The sequence below is a fragment of the Lepisma saccharinum genome, chromosome 6, assembly GCF_977018435.1.
Source record: "Lepisma saccharinum chromosome 6, izLepSacc3.1, whole genome shotgun sequence".
Lineage (NCBI taxonomy): Eukaryota > Metazoa > Arthropoda > Insecta > Zygentoma > Lepismatidae > Lepisma > Lepisma saccharinum.
The window spans coordinates 1,751,378-1,767,743 of record NC_139234.1 but is presented as its reverse complement, the minus strand read 5'-3'; the positions used below and the strand labels follow the sequence as shown (position 1 = coordinate 1,767,743).

At 39.1% G+C, this 16,366-nt stretch overlaps 1 protein-coding gene across 3 annotated transcripts in view; it reads right to left on the bottom strand.

Moving 5' to 3' along the window:
- LOC145988496 (potassium channel subfamily K member 18-like) overlaps positions 1–16,366 on the bottom strand; it is a 617,809-nt gene that overhangs the window by 5,875 nt on the left and 595,568 nt on the right. For all 3 annotated transcript variants that reach the window (XM_083123359.1, XM_083123360.1, XM_083123361.1), the window contains one exon: positions 13,858–14,043. In XM_083123359.1, coding sequence (XP_082979485.1) covers positions 13,858–14,043 — 186 coding nt within the window. The remainder of the gene's footprint in view (positions 1–13,857; positions 14,044–16,366) is intronic.

The following is a 16,366-nucleotide window of genomic DNA, read 5'->3' as shown; positions in this document are numbered from 1 at the left end:
GCAACTACACATTATATATATATTTGTAGTTGCCAAAGATTTTTGAACGATTGTATCAAAGGGGTCTGAGTATACCAGCAGTAATTAATTTCCAAATCGGCCACTGCTTGTGAGGGGGTGGTTGGAAAAGTTAAAAGACTTGTATAGATTTCTACAGTATCAAATAACAAGTGCAACAATGATGTAGCAATTCTGTAGAAATAGTATTCAACGCATAAGTTTCTTATTAATTACCTACAGTGAAACGACAAATACCCACAGTAAAATGTGTCGGCAATTGAAAAGTACTACAACAGTACCAGGATGATTAAGAAGACACTATTTTGAACTTACAAGTTATTTACAGTGTTCGGTAAGTTACTTTTTTTAAAATTAACTGAGTTATAGTTACTTACTTAAAAAATAACTCAGTTACAGATACTGGTACTTTGGAAGTAACTGCAAGTTAATGATCATTGATTTGTGCAAGTAAATTACACACAATCAATGATCATGAAGACTTGCATGTATGTTTTAATTATGTTTCTGGTGCAATAATATACACATACTTCATAGATTTATATTATGACATCAAATAAATAATGGAACACAGAGTTAGCTTTGCTTGAACGATTTTAATTAAGAAATCATTAGTATGCTGACCACGGTATTTTAATATGGTATAATCGATTCTACTTGCACCTATTTCTTTCTCCTCCATTCCAAGTTCAACAAGATCCACTCCCTCGACAACATCATTCCAAATGAAGGCAGCAGTACACCAAAAACAATGAAGTTTTCACATTGAATTAGAAATGAATTGCAATAAAGCGTGGATGTTCTAAATTTAGCATGCAAGGAAGCAACTACCTTCATAAGCGTAACTTGGAAACTATCTTTGGGGTGAGAGAATCAAAACACAGCGATTTTAAAATGCGCGTAACTTCTGAACCTCTCGACCAATCTAAAGAAAATGTTATTTTTGTAATCAGCATCAAAAGTTCAATAAGTATACCGAATTTCATCAAAATTGGGCATGGTGGGTGACATGACCTGGATGATTTGACATTGAATGACCCATACAGGTCATACAGGTAAGATAAATGTTCCTTGTTGTCAATATTGAAATTTAGCAAGCTCTTGTGTAGTTTTTGTACTATTTTATTCGATAACTTTACATGTGCGCTCATTCCTCCGAAGAAAATGTGTGTACTCTCTCATCAATTTACACAGGACTTCAACAGCAAAAAAGTTTAATTCCCACACTATGATTAACGATCTAAGAAAGAATCAGTGCTGGTAGCAACTGGAAAACTCCCTCTTCACAAGTTTTCAGTGGAAATCGCTAAGAAAAAAGGAACCGAGAGGAAGGGATCTGTTGAGATTTATTACACCGTTGGAGAGAAGGGGAATTTCGAGTGCGACCTATGGAAAAGTTCCTAATCCTTGTATGAGTTTAATAGCGAAAGTTTCTCGAGGGTGACGGGAATTTTGCGATGCACTTCTGACCAGTTAAAATGGAATATTAATTACACAGGGAATGTATGACGGGAACTGACAGAGAAATATGATCTTTTTCAGAGGATAGTTTGCAGTGCGTTATAATGCATGAACTATAGAAAAACACTGTATAAAATAAGAAAAACAATATAAATTTCAAAGCTGGTACGTGAAGGTTTGTCGAACAGGGATAGTGAACAGTTATTGGTTGGCAAGAAATGAGGTCACTTGGCCGCATGTGACCTCACACTCGATTGACTTCAACATGAACACAGATGTTCCCAATAGCAATACATGCAATGTACACGCGCACACAAAGACCTATACAGGATAGAAACTGATGTATTTCAAAGCTTCCCTATACGAGGTCTGTCCAAAAAGAAATAGGACTTTTTGAAAATCTCTCTATTAACTTCTCATACAACTTAACCAGATTTATTCCCTTCAAAGTAGTTCCTTTAACTGTGAAAACATTTCTTCCGGCGTTGTTTCCGCTGCTCGAATACGTTCTGATATGTCTTTTGGTCCGGAAAGTGTCCTTCGAGTGTGGTTTTTATCTTTGGAACCAAGAAGTCCGCAGGTGTCAAATCAGGCGAGTAGGGGAGTTGGTGTACAACAGTTGAGTTATGCTTCGTCCAAAATCCCTGAATAAGGAGCGTCACACAATGATGACGGCTGCCCACGTTTTGCATCGTCTTCAACGGTTGCACCATTCAGAACACCGCGTCACCGTAAGTTTCTTGTAACAGTTTCAGTGTTTCCGTATTTCCGTAAACGTTTTGCCTAATTTGAAACAAGATTTCTCATTAGTACGTTGTTCTTCAAGAATCTTCATTTTCTATTAGAGTATCGAAACACGACCTCACTCTAACCCTTGCAGACTGAAGATGAAACGACACAGAGGGATGTGTCATTTATAGAGCGTCCTACCACGTGGCGTCACTAAGCGGCGTATCGATACATTGGCGAGCTATTTTAAAAGTTCACTTTCTTTATGGACAGACTTCGTACATACGTAAACACATCGGAGTGGAACCCAAGACACGACGAAATAGGCATCGAGAGAAACGCACGTAATCAACAGAAAAGCAGAACTGAGAGTGAAGCTTTCGAAATTCTTCCGCTGGGAAAGTTAGGGATGTCTAGAGGCGAGAAGTTCTCTTTGTTTGCTCTCAGATTGGCGTCTGGATGCGGAAGGAGGGTGCGATTTTTAACTTCGGCACTCTCGTCCCTTTGTGTGCGTCTTTGGGAGATCTCGCCATGTGTATTGTTGAAGTTAGTCGCAGCCAGGATTTGAAAGCAAGAACTTGCTCCGTCTGTGGTTTCGAACAGCGAGATGAAAAGTTAAGTTGATCGAACGTAACCTTTTCTTTCACGTTGACTTTGTGCGTGTTCCCTTTGCAGATCATTCAATAATTTAAAAGAAAATGTCTATACTTTTCTAGAACAAGTGACTATCATCGTAACATGCAGATATCATTTGACGTTGTCTCTTGAGTTGATGATAAAAAAGATAAGTTCTAACTTAATGTATAAAATGTTAACAATTCAGAAAATCGAGGAAGAATTTCGCCCTCACCGATTTAAACTGTAGGTGCATTCCCGATTAGCCTCTCTCTGCATAAAATGGACTTAAAACTCGTGCAAATTGTTGACGTCACACGTAACTTCTCAAACGTAAAAAGCATTTGACGGATTCGACATTATCTACGGGTATTACACCTTTTCTAATGTATTAGCTGACTCGATTAAAAGAGAAGCGTTACACAGAGTTTGCTTTTGGCCACTAGGAATCCAGCAAACAAACAAATTGCCAGTCATTAGTCTGCTAATATTTACACAGATTTGCAGATGTGAGCAGAATATTAGGTGCAAGCTCAAACAGATGTGTCGCATATCATGACGATAATTTTAGATAAACCCCGAAATGGAGGAAGATCACTTTGAATCTTTCCAATTGTAGGTTTAAAATGTAATTTGAAACGTATCAGTTTTTCTCGCAACAGTTGTATTTTTTGGTATTTTTTACGTACCCGGTAAATTTTTTACTACACGAAGACATGCAGCCCTAATAAATCGCCCTCCCCACAGGGATAGGCACACAGCCGACTAATCAATTCTGATTCTAATTTTCAAAACAAAGGAAGATTTCCATGTGATGGTAGTTAATTTAAATGCAACGTTCCTACACGATTTAAACCGGCACTGTATAATATTTAACATTATCTCATTTTTGGATGCTTTATACTTAAAAAAACACACTGTGCATATTAACTATAAAAGTTCCACAAAGTTATGAATCACTCTGTTCTTTTAACCATTAATATATAACTTTTAGACTAACGTATCCATAGCTCACAGACCAAAAACTGTTTCCACTGCACTTCCTCATTTTATCTAACGTCCAGTGAGTCACGTGACCTGCCTCGTACGTCTGCTCGAATGGTAGATAAAAAGAAATCCCTTGGGAGAACAGTGAAGTATAGGCATGGAGGAAGACGGTGGCGCCATCAAGAAGAACAGTGGCAACAATTTGAATGACAAACGGTTGGAATCTGAGATAGCAGGAAGGTAAAGTTTAAGCTCAGTTTCGTCGAGAATACGGAGGTGGGGATTCTACTGATAACGTCAGTTATTTCTGCACTTTAGTCAGCACAATAATTCATGTCAATGTATTCCATATTTTCGTTTATTTGATTTTTAGAAAGCGTTTAAGCGTCCGGTACCAAGCTTTTACTAGTATCAGCATCACGCACGTCAAATGGATAAGAAGATTATTTTTCTTAATGTATGGGAAGCGGCGTGTACAGCTGTGGTTACGGAACGTGAGCGCAGACTCGCAAAGTTTACGTGGACATTTTGTAGTGCAGTCAATCATTTATCCCGTCTTCGGGTACGTTTTATTTCTTCAGTTTGTGGCATCCAGTAGCTTTGGAAAGATATCCTCAGAGGATTCAGTAGAAACGTTTTTTTAATTTGTATTTTATTTAATGTCGCTTTTCTGACACACTGGTCATCACGACGACGGAGATGAATAATGAAATTGATCGAAGGGCACCACAAAGAAACACCGATGCACACCCGAGGACTCGAACCTGAAACCGTCGGTGGAGATATCCAATTGCAGCACTAGACGTGCTCGACTGCCGTAAAGAAAAGTTCAAGGATGATTCTACCACATACAAATGTTGTCACCTTACGGCCAACATTGAAATATTATCATGGCGAATTCCATAGAAAGTGGTGTAAATAACAAACAGAGTTAATCTGAAAATTATTATTTTCCAGTACATTAATGCATGCAATGTTACACGCATTTTCATTAGTGCTCTCCACGCAGTCAGGATATATTTTAGCAGGCATCACTAAGTATTTTATGTGGAAATTAGTTCATTATGAATATCTGAACAGGACATTCACACGTAACACTGAAATACCTATAATTAATTGTGCATCATTAGAAAAATGCTTATTTTCACGTTTATAAATGATATACGTATATATTATATATTAATCTTTCAAAATGTCATTTGCTGGTTTCCTACACCACGCATTTAATATTTACTTTTTTTTTTTAAAAAAAAATAATTTTTACATGTACACGTGTGTGTGTGTGTGTGTGTCGCTGGCAATTAATATAAAATGAATGAATGAATGAATTTTTTGCGGGGTGCATCGACACAAATCGCCATTTTTTATCTAAAATCCTGACCCGAGAGTTGAAAAGGGGTTAAAAGTGCAGGTTGTAAAGAGATGTGTACAGGACACACAACACATAAAAAGGTAAGGACACACTTTAAAAAGTTCCTCCCTCCAAGAGAGTGGAAAAGCACCGCTCTTCTCACAGTTATAAACAGGTAGAAAATTGACAAATAACTAATTACAAAGCAAAATGAAAATTACTTTTTTAAGACAACCTTAAATCTTCAAGGACATCATAATATGTTTGCAATTGTCCCTTCATCCATCCCATCCTATCACCATTCACTCTCATGTTGGCGATTAGCCAATAGTGGCAGAAAAGCGAAATAAATTAATTCAATCAACCATTACCAGAGATTCCAAACTCATTTCATGTTACTCTAACCACTGCGTCACGTAGAGCAGCTGACATCATTATTTATAACAATGGGGTAATTATTATTAAAAATAACTTTTACCCTGCCCCTTTTAAGAAATATGTCACTGGCGACCAATTGTTTTCTTTGTGGAATTCTCACTAATAGAACTTTTCATCACCAAATTGTTCCTTATAATATGGAAACTCGTATGTTCTCATGAAAACACAACAATACTAATTTAATTGAGGCGAACCGTGAAGACTAGCGGTCTTTCCTATATTCTGTAGTCGTTATTTACATTAGCTCGCTTTTCCTGATCGAAATCACAGAGCGCTGTATAAAAGGAACGCAATATAATGCTCCCATCCATCAGATCGGAAGGTCAAATATTGTTTGCTCATACATCCACCTTTTGAGCGCGTCTTCACCAAACCAAGCTTTTTGGCCGATAAATTTGAGGGGGGCGGCGCGAGTTTTAGCTCCAAAATGAAATCCCTGGCTCTAGCGATCTTCCATAATTTTCTATTTTCCTCCCTGTTTCGGAGCGGGCGCTTAGAGAAGAGGTCGATATTTGGAAGCAGGCGACTTCAAAGGGATTTCTCAAACTCAATTATGGTTTGCGGAAAATTGTTCGTTGCGGAATCGACAATTATATCTTCTTGCCTCACGATAGATATTTCTTACTTCTTCCTTGCTTTTTAAATATGATTCGCTTCTCAGATTGAAAGGATTACTATTGCAAGACGGGTGTACGCAGGTGAAGCAATTAAAGGCAGTGAACCATCATTGGGTGACGAAAGGACCTTACTTTGGAAGTACGTGTAAAAATAAACTTAATCATGGCCATGTTTAGGCATAGAGGCGGCAAAATTGTCCGACTTTAATGTAATTTAAGTGAAATTGAGTCGTAAACTTGAAAAACAGAGAAAAATAAAATGCTCTAGTTAAGCAAAAATCTAAAATCAAGGTGGTGTTCTCAAAATCAACGGTAGGGAACCCGTCATCTGATGTCAGTGACAGGAAATGTGTACTGAAAACTGAAAAGTCATACAAGTGCTTGTAATGTACAAGATTGTTGGAACGCCTCCATTCTGATACTTCAACTTTATTTCAGATTTTTGTTGTATATAGCTCTATATTTCGTACATTCTAACACACAGAAATTGTACGTAAAGTATTTTTAGATTAGAAGTAGTGGAGGTGGAAAAATTGATTTCATTGAAAACAGTGGAGCAGGACCAGCATTCGCACACTGGCCCAGGGGCGTCAAAAGTTTAAATCCAACCCAATCTTCACCAAACCGATCAGCAATGCTGTAAAGTAAGCCAAACATCATTAGATTGATTTGGTTAATTTTACTTCGCATTTCTGTCACTTTTGGCTAATCGCGAAGATGGGAATGAGTGGTGATGTGATGAAATTGACGAAGGGACACGCAAAGAACACCTATGCCCAGGCCGGGATTCGAACCCCGGACTCCTGCTTTCTCCAGATAGAGATGGTAATTGTCGGGGCCCTCACAAATTTGCTTAAAATTCTAGAATGTATTCAGTGACGTGCCAAAGGAGGTGGGTTGGTGTTGTACACACCCCTTTTGGCTCAGCATTAAAAAAAAAAAACAAAAAAAAAACCTTTAAATGATGGAAAATATAGGGCTGGCTACTGAAAAGTAATACATAAACTCCATTTCGGAAACTTACGTGAGACTACATAAAACCGTTAAAACTATAACCCCCCCCCCCCAGAAAATCAGGAACCACCACGCGACATCACATTCTCGTGTTGTTTCACTTGAACAAATTCGATCCCAGACTGCATCCACCCTTCTCCCATTTCACAAGCAACAACTCGATGTAGTGGACTAAAGCATACTAAAAGTTTGAAGATGTAATCAGCGCATGACAAACAACACGAACCGATCCATCATTCTAGAAGAGCGCGTGCTAAAGCTTGACCCAACAACCCCTTTCTTCCTCTTTTTTAGTTTGTTTACTTCGGGACTTACTGCTCGCCTGTGACGTCAAAGGAACTCGAAGGTCTGTTCGTGAAAGATCTATCCCAGACGCGTCCCTGCATTTTCGTGGGAACGCACGTTGAGTTCCGTTAAACCCTTTCAGAGGGAACACAGGACGTTGACACGAAAGAATTGAACAATGCGTCGTTGTGTAATACGAAGACTTTGCATCAAGTGAGATATTATGCTTATTTCTTCAAGACAGATTTTTTTCAAACATGCTTCCCATAATGTATTTGGTTCAGAAAAGCGAATTTTCAGCCTATGAAGGGAAGGTAGGTAAATAAAGGTGTCATTCAGCGCCTTTTCGTGCAAAAGGTTGCCGCGAGGAAAACAAGGGTTATGCAATGCAATGATCGCATTTCAAGAGATATATGAATGTAATGTTACGAAACAAAAATCAAAAAGATGCCAACATGACATTTTTTCATGTAACGACTGTTCACTTCCCTGATTCAAGGTCGTCCAGTGACAACTTTTCGTTGTACGCATGATGTGTATGTGAATTTATCAATACATAGTGAAACAACAATGTTGCAATATCGTAGCGTACGTCTCATTTTTCGAGTTACTCATAGCCATGTAGCAGGCAAGAAACATCAAAGGATGTGTTAACTTCAGCATAATGCATTTTCCAGTTATTGCAGAGGTAAAGTGGGGTGAGACGAAGAAAAGTAGGAGCAGCTTAGGTGGACAGGATGCAAGTTGAATCTTGAACAGGACAGTCTGAGTTTAGCTTGAAAAGGAGTTAGTCGGGAGTTGAACGGTGGGGTTTGGTTTTGAAAGAGAGTCGAGCGGGAGAGTGAAAGAAAGAGACAGGTTTAGTTTGAAAGAGAGAAGTTAAGAGACGAACAACAGTGTGTGTGTGAGAGAGTTAACTTTGAAACTCTCACTGATCATCTTTTCAAGAAAAAGACAGGTAATATGCTTTTCTCTCAAACGCCAACATTGCCAATACAGTCTTAAGGTCATTTTAACCTGAATACGTGTGAGTTGCCATTCATTTAAAAGGTTGTGTAGATTAAGTTTATCTAGGTACCTCCGCAGATGAAGGTTGCAGCAAATCGAGTGCTTACGAGCTACCGCTTCCCCTGTAAGGGCCTTTACAAACTGTAGAGGCAGCGCCAGTGGCAGTAAGGTTCTTTACAATATGTAGATATTTAACGCCTAGATAGGAGTGGATTCTACATAAGAGCTATTTCTCATGCACCAGGGATGATCGGAAAAACTAATACAAAGCCTACAAATTCCACGCACTCACGTGAGAGGACACTTCACACATCTCAACATAGTCTCCTCCACGGTTCAGACATTTATCCCAGCGCTACACGATGTTCATGATGCCCGTCTCGTAGAACTCGTGGTCCTGTAGTCGGAGTCCAACCCTTACGTCCTGGCCTGGCGGGTTTTTTGGGTGTAACGTGCTCCATCATCCAGCATACTTCCCGGAGCTTGCTCCGAGCGATTACCATTTCTTTGCTCCTTTGAAGAAGCACCCCAGAGGACGCTTCACTCCGGTTTCACTCGGATGATGTTGTCAAGCACGAAGCAAGGTTTGGGGTTCTATGCGATGCATCATGAACCTCGTGTAGCGCTGGGATAAATGCCTGAACCGGGGAGGGACTATGTTGAGAAGTGCTGTTTTGGTGTTTTGGTTTAATTTAGTGTTTTAAGTCCACTTTATGCACAGTAAGACCTACAGTTTAAAGTGGGATCCGAACCACTATGTGCCTCCACCGGGTATCGAACCCGGGACCCCTTGATTACAAGGCAACGACGCTACCACTGCGCCATCGGGGAGGCCCGTGAGTCAGTTTGTATTCGTCTAATAAATAACTACTGGAATTTGTAGGCTATGTATTAACTTTCTCCGATCATTCTTAGTACATGCGGAATAGCTTATGTAGAATCCAAAAATGTAAATGTCACCAGAGCGGCTGAAATATTTTCTCGTGCGAAAGAAATTGAACCTCATTCCAGCAGAAAGTTGGCAAAAGAGTTTAAATTGAGGCCGAAATCCAAAGTAGCGTAATTATGACGAACTGCTGTGCGTCAAAAGCTTATTTCTGATTATTTATACTATCTAATTATGATTTTGAATATTACATTGAAAAAATGAATGTCTTTTCTACCTAGATTGTGAAACCCTGTATTTCATTACCCGATTTCCGGTATTGCGTGCTGACATTTTTGATATGCGCAATTTGGCCAAAGCATCCTGATCCGGGACATGGAAGGCATTCACTTTTTGTCTTTAATTTATGTAGTGTTAAATCTCAGCTCTTTTTAGGTAGATGAAATTGTAATGTAAAACAGTTTCAGAACTCTAAAGATCTCAATAAAGCCTATATCATCCCGTTGTTATAGTGACGTGCTTGAAATATCAGAATACATAGTTCTTCATAATTAATGGATAAACCTAATCTGCGAGTACGTACAGACTATATTATACTAAGAAGCGCGAAAAACCTGAAATTCTTCGTTCTGGCTAACTGTGGATGATATCCATGCACAATAAAAATCATTACGATTATCTGCTAACGATACAAAAAATTACAATATAGTGTGAAGCGCAAAAACCATGAAATTCGTCTGTCTGGAAAACTGTTAATGATACACACGCGCACTAACAATATTTTACTTGCGAATCCTGAACAGTGATATTCGCGGCTTAAGTATATCGTTCTCGCTAAATTAATTGATCGATTGATTTGCCTTATTTTACTTCGCTTTTTGTGTCATTTTTCGCTAATTTGCGAAGATGGGGATCAGTGACGTGCACTGAGGAGTAGCTAGTCTAGCAGAGATAGATCAATCAATCTCACATCTCGAATTATATTCAAATCACAATATTTATTGTCTTGTTAAAGCCACCACAGCTCATATGCAACACTTTCTTTTCCACGCGCTTCTCGTCCATCGGTGTGATCGGCGGGCACAGCTGACTGGATACCCTAGCTCGCTCTTCTTCCGCCTGACCAGTTTCCAGGTAGAAACGGCCGGCCCAAGGAAAAGGAAGATTTCTACCTGTACCTCCCTTGCCCCCTCGCCCCCCGCTGCAATGTTGAAAGCGCGTGCTTTCAGGTCCCCCATTCTATCTCCTATAGGACAGATAGGGGATTGGTTTCTCATAGATGTTTTGTAAATCCACTAAAGAATTCAGGGTAAAATTTTCTGCAGTACTTATGTTCTCTATTTACACAACCTTTTACACGTTGTACAATATGTATGTATAATATGGGATGTAGTTTTATTATTTATGAAATGGGAACGTGTTATGTGCAGACAATAATATTATGCTTTTTTTCATTTTTTTTTCAAGCATGGAATATATAATGATTAAATTACAAATATGTGCTCGGGCTCTCTCTCACTCTCGTTTTAGTAGTGTTTTATTTAAATATACTACTCTTGGCCTCTAACAGTCATAAATACGGATGTATTTATTTGGGCAAGAGAACGCGCGTTCATATTGTTGTTGGTTTGGTTTATTTTACTTAGCTTTACTGCCACATTTGGTTATCGCGAAAATGAGGATGAGTGATGATATGATGAAATTGATGAATGGACCTCATATGAACAATCCAGGCAGGGATTCGAACCCGTGATGAGTGTGCATTCTTGTCCTATGTGTTGTACTCTGCAGTGAATAATGAAATAATTTGGAATGAAAAATGTATCTCAGAACTCAGAGAGCTAAATGAATATTATTGAAGAAACTACAAAAAAGTGTGTTTTGTTACGTGTTTTGTTTCTGTGCATAAAGTGTACTTAAAACACCAAATCAACCAACCGTGGGGGGGGGGGGGGGTGTTGTTATCACAGCCCGCTACGACACCAGGAGTTCCGAGTTCGAACCCCTACCTGGGCGTGGGTGTTCTTTGTGTTTGTCCCTTCATTAATTTTATCGTATCATCTTCGCAATTAACCAAATATAAGAAAAAGCGACGCTAATTAACAAAAATTAAATCATTGATTGATTGCTTGATTTGGTTTATTTTACTTCGCTTTCCCGCCACTTTTGGCTAATCGCGAAGATGAGACGATAAAATTGATGAAGGGACACACACAAAGAAAACCCATGGCCAAGCCGAGATTCGAACCCAAATCGTTTTTTTTTTCGAATGTGAGCGGCGTTTACGTGTACTTTTTTTTAGTACTCGTTCATCATTTTGCAATCTTTTCCTGTTATTGACATTTTTTTTAGGAATACTAGACCCTAAAGGGGGGAGGGGTGTGACCCACACCAACCCCACCCCCCCTTGAGCACGTCACTGACTGCTACCCCAAGTGTCGACGTCACCGCACGTCACTGATGGGGATGAGTGACGATATGATGAAATTGATGAATGAACACTCACAAACATCCATGCTCAGGCCGGGATTCGAACCCGGGACCCCTGGCGTCGTAGCGCGATGTGCTAACCATTCCACCACGGGGGCTAAAGTATAAATGTTAGTGATGCGCAGTAAATATTATTTGGCTTGCTGACAAATTCTAAGATAGGTTAGTATAGTCAGACGCGAGGATAAAATACTGAAATTCGTCCTTGTGGCTAAAGATGAATGATAACATGTATGCTGATCAGATCCAAACAGAAAGTTACAAGTTAGTTGCACGGATCCGGGTTAGATTCAGAGCATCTGGATCTATGATCCTTCAGAATCCGGTTCCGGCCCAGATTACGTCATTAGACAACACACCAATATACAACCTCAGATTGACTCACCTTTTATCCACTCATCTTGGTGAAACTTTTCTTAGTATTTTTTCCTTTCTAGCCAGAATCAGGAAACAAACGTATGCAATATACAGGGTGGTCCAAAAGTGTGGAAAGACCTGAATAAAAATTGAATGGCATTATATTTCAAAAAACTAACATTGCAGGTTTGTAATAGGGGTGGAGGAAAATGTTATAGGGCAAATGACGATGACGGCCGCCATCTTGAATGCAACTTTAAAAGTTCAAATGGAAACCATGTCGTGTAATGCCTCATTTCAATAGGACATTTTCTCACGAGTTCAACGGTGTGCATAATTTTGCTCTAGCACCAACAGGGACGAAGTTATTAACGTTTTTATGCTTGCTTTATCCTTGCAGGTGACGTAACATAGCATGGGTCTCTCGCAGGCGAACGCATTGAGATCGTGTTGATCTCAGGCGAACGAAGCACGAGGGTGATTGCAGACGATTTTAACCACCGTCACCCAGATAGGTGACCATTATGGTACCGTCAGTAAAGTGCTTGCAAAATTTCGTGAAACCGGGACCGTGGCTGATAAACCAAAATCACGATGGCGCCCCTCCTCATTACGGAAATTGTGTTCGTCAGTACCTGGATGTGCAGTTTCCCAACACTCGGATTGGACGACGAGGTGCTGTGAAGTGGCCACCACGTACCCCAGACCTCACTCCGCTGGATATCTACCTCTGGGGACATGTCAAGGCCATCGTTTACTCCGGAAATTGTGTTCGTAATTAACACATTCCACAGTTAAAGCCAGTCTTGATACCCATTCGTGCAAAACCCTGCGTAAAGTGTCTGCAGTAATGCTGGCACATGCGTCAATGATGCGTTGCTTAAGGTGAACAATATCTAGAATTTTCTCGGAGTAAACGATGGCCTTGACATGTCCCCACAGGTAGAAATCCAGCGGAGTGAGGTCTGGGGTACGTGGTGGCCACTTCACAGCACCTCGTCGTCCAATCCGAGTGTTGGGAAACTGCACATCCAGGTACTGACGAACACAATTTCCGTAATGAGGAGGGGCGCCATCGTGATTTTGGTTTATCAGCCACGGTCCCGGTTTCACGAAATTTTGCAAGCACTTTACTGACGGTACCATAATGGTCACCTATCTGGGTGACGGTGGTTAAAATCGTCTGCAATCACCCTCGTGCTTCGTTCGCCTGAGATCAACACGATCTCAATGCGTTCGCCTGCGAGAGACCCATGCTATGTTACGTCACCTGCAAGGATAAAGCAAGCATAAAAACGTTAATAACTTCGTCCCTGTTGGTGCTAGAGCAAAATTATGCACACCGTTGAACTCGTGAGAAAATGTCCTATTGAAATGAGGCATTACACGACATGGTTTCCATTTGAACTTTTAAAGTTGCATTCAAGATGTCGGCCGTCATCGTCATATACCCTATAACATTTTCCTCCACCCCTATTACAAACCTGCAATGTTAGTTTTTGGAATTATATTCAGGTGTTTCCACACTTTTGGACCACCCTGTATATTATGAAAATTGAAAGTGTGAAATTTGTGCTTAGAAATATTTGAAAAACTATTACCTATTGTTGTGACAACGGTGACTGAGTAGAGGAGAGCTCCACTGAAGGACCATTGTTGGTCATCCGTGATATTCTTTCCGTCGTACCCTTTCAGTTTGGTAGCCATCACGACGTTTGTCTCGAACTCTCGCAGCTTTTGTCCCACTTGGTGTGTCCAGTTTTCTTTGTACAGCACATTGAGGCGTTCTGAAAGAGAGAAAAGAAGTTCGTTGTAATACAGGGTGTTTGATAAGACACTGGCTAATTTAAAACTATAGATTTTTCTTTAATATCATAATACATGTTGAGTGAAAAAATCATTGTAGCATTAGCATCAGTTATTTACATCATTATGTTTTAGATGAATGTATGTATCCTTGACATATATTAACCTCCGTTGTGGTCCCTTTAAATACACATTGATAAAAACGATAGAAACAATTATATGTGAATCAGTATACGTTCTTTCTTGAGTCATACAGATTGGTCAACCGAGAATTTTGTGTAGATTGGTGTTCAGGAGTTTTCTTGGTGTTTGGGAGTTTTCGTGTGCTCTTCTTTGGATGCCCTCACAAATCTGCACTAAACGTCTAAATTGCGCGTCAAATCTCCTGCATATGGCGATAGCCAATAGCAGCGCACTGCAGCGGTGCCATGTCGAAATCTCACACGGAAAAGAGACAGCGTGGTTGAGCGAAACGCCTTGTCACGGAAATAGGCAACCGCACGTCTGTGATTCGCTGGTGCTGTTCAGCCTTTCAAGGCCATATGCAGGAGATTTGATGCGCATTCTAGTAGTGTTAAGACTTTCCAAGGATAATTCAATGAAAGTTGACGTTTATGTAAACATAATAAATGAACTAGGCAATGAACTCTGGGTAACTGTTGAAATTATAAGAGTCAAAAACCTTCATGTGACCTCACCTAACAGTGCTTGTTGAATAATCTGCTTGGGCTCACCTGGACATATTTATCTTGGAAATTTTGTATTAAATTCACATAATATAATCATGTTAATAAATATGAAAGAATATAGAACCAAGGTTATTAGAAGTATAGAGGTTGGGTCAATCCGTTGTTTACTCGGATGACGAAACGACGGGGAGAGGTTAATTTATCCATGAAACGAATTCCAAATCTATGCGCTAGTGTTGCACTGTGCAGATAGGAAACCATGCCAGAAACTGAACACACGAAACTGAGTACAGAATGAGCATTTCCTGATGTAAGATGCTTTCTTCTTTATAAGCAATAAACGGACCTTTGAAATACTGCAGACCTGAATCTGCGATGCTAAAAAGGCTGGCGAGGTCAAAAGAGTGATCCTATATATTTGAATGAGCAAGTAATTCCAAAAACAGGCCGTGTAAATTTATTTATTTCATAGTAAGATTAATAATTATAATCACAAATTAAGAATTTTTATATCCTGATCAATTACAAGTAAATTTGTGCGTTGCATGTAATACAAATCTCAGTTACATGTTAGTGCAAAAATGTTTGAGTTCAACCAGTGCGAAGTACGAACCTAGCTGATTGAACATGTTGATTACATGGATGTCGACCATATTACTATTTATATTCCTTTATTTAACACGAATGAAAAATATTGGGATTTTTATGTCCATATTTTTGTGCACACGTTGTCGGAATTTGTGTAGTTAGATGTGTATAGGACACGTATTTGTTTTCTAGCCATAAAGGATATTAAATTCCTTCTTCAATAACATAGGCCTATTACGTTCCAGCTGTATAGCATTTTGGTAAACGTTACGTCAAATAAATATAATGCCCAACAATGAAGTTTTACGACTTCATTAAATTTGAATAGCCTATTTCACAAATATATTGTGGATAATTTTGAACCTTTTTACTCAATATAAACAATGGATATTGATGAGTTGGTGTTTTAAGTCCACTTTATGCACAGTAAGGCTAAAACAATGGATATTATTTTATACCTTTGTAGAATATCTCTATCAAAAACAGCAAAATATTTTTTCATTATTGTGTTGATGTTAATAAACTATTTAAAAAAAATTACCTCAAAGTAGCATTTAAGGTGTATGGAAATTTAAGAAGGAAAATCTGTAGACAAGGTATTAAAGTGAAAATTTACTGTTTAAAGAATAATGATTCATACCTCTGCACAATCAGTCATGGCATTTCGTGTAAGCTATTTGCGTTTTTTCATTAATGCTCTGCATGGAAGAGTAACAAAGCGAGACATTTTATCCTAACCTGTTCAAAATGTGACAAGTGGTTCGGATCCCACTTTAAATTCTAGATCCAGTCCCGATCAGCTCATATGTGCGTAAAGTGGACTTGAAACAACAAAAAATATAAAAATCCACAATGCATTAATTACTACTCTCGAATTCGAAATTTTGCCCAAGTTTAGATTACAGTGAGATTATATTATCATTATACGTACATACATCTATTTTACCTGACATAATTTCGGCACACGTCTATGTCAGTTGGAAGTAAGTTATCGTTGTTAGGAATTAATGAAACTGGATGATATTCT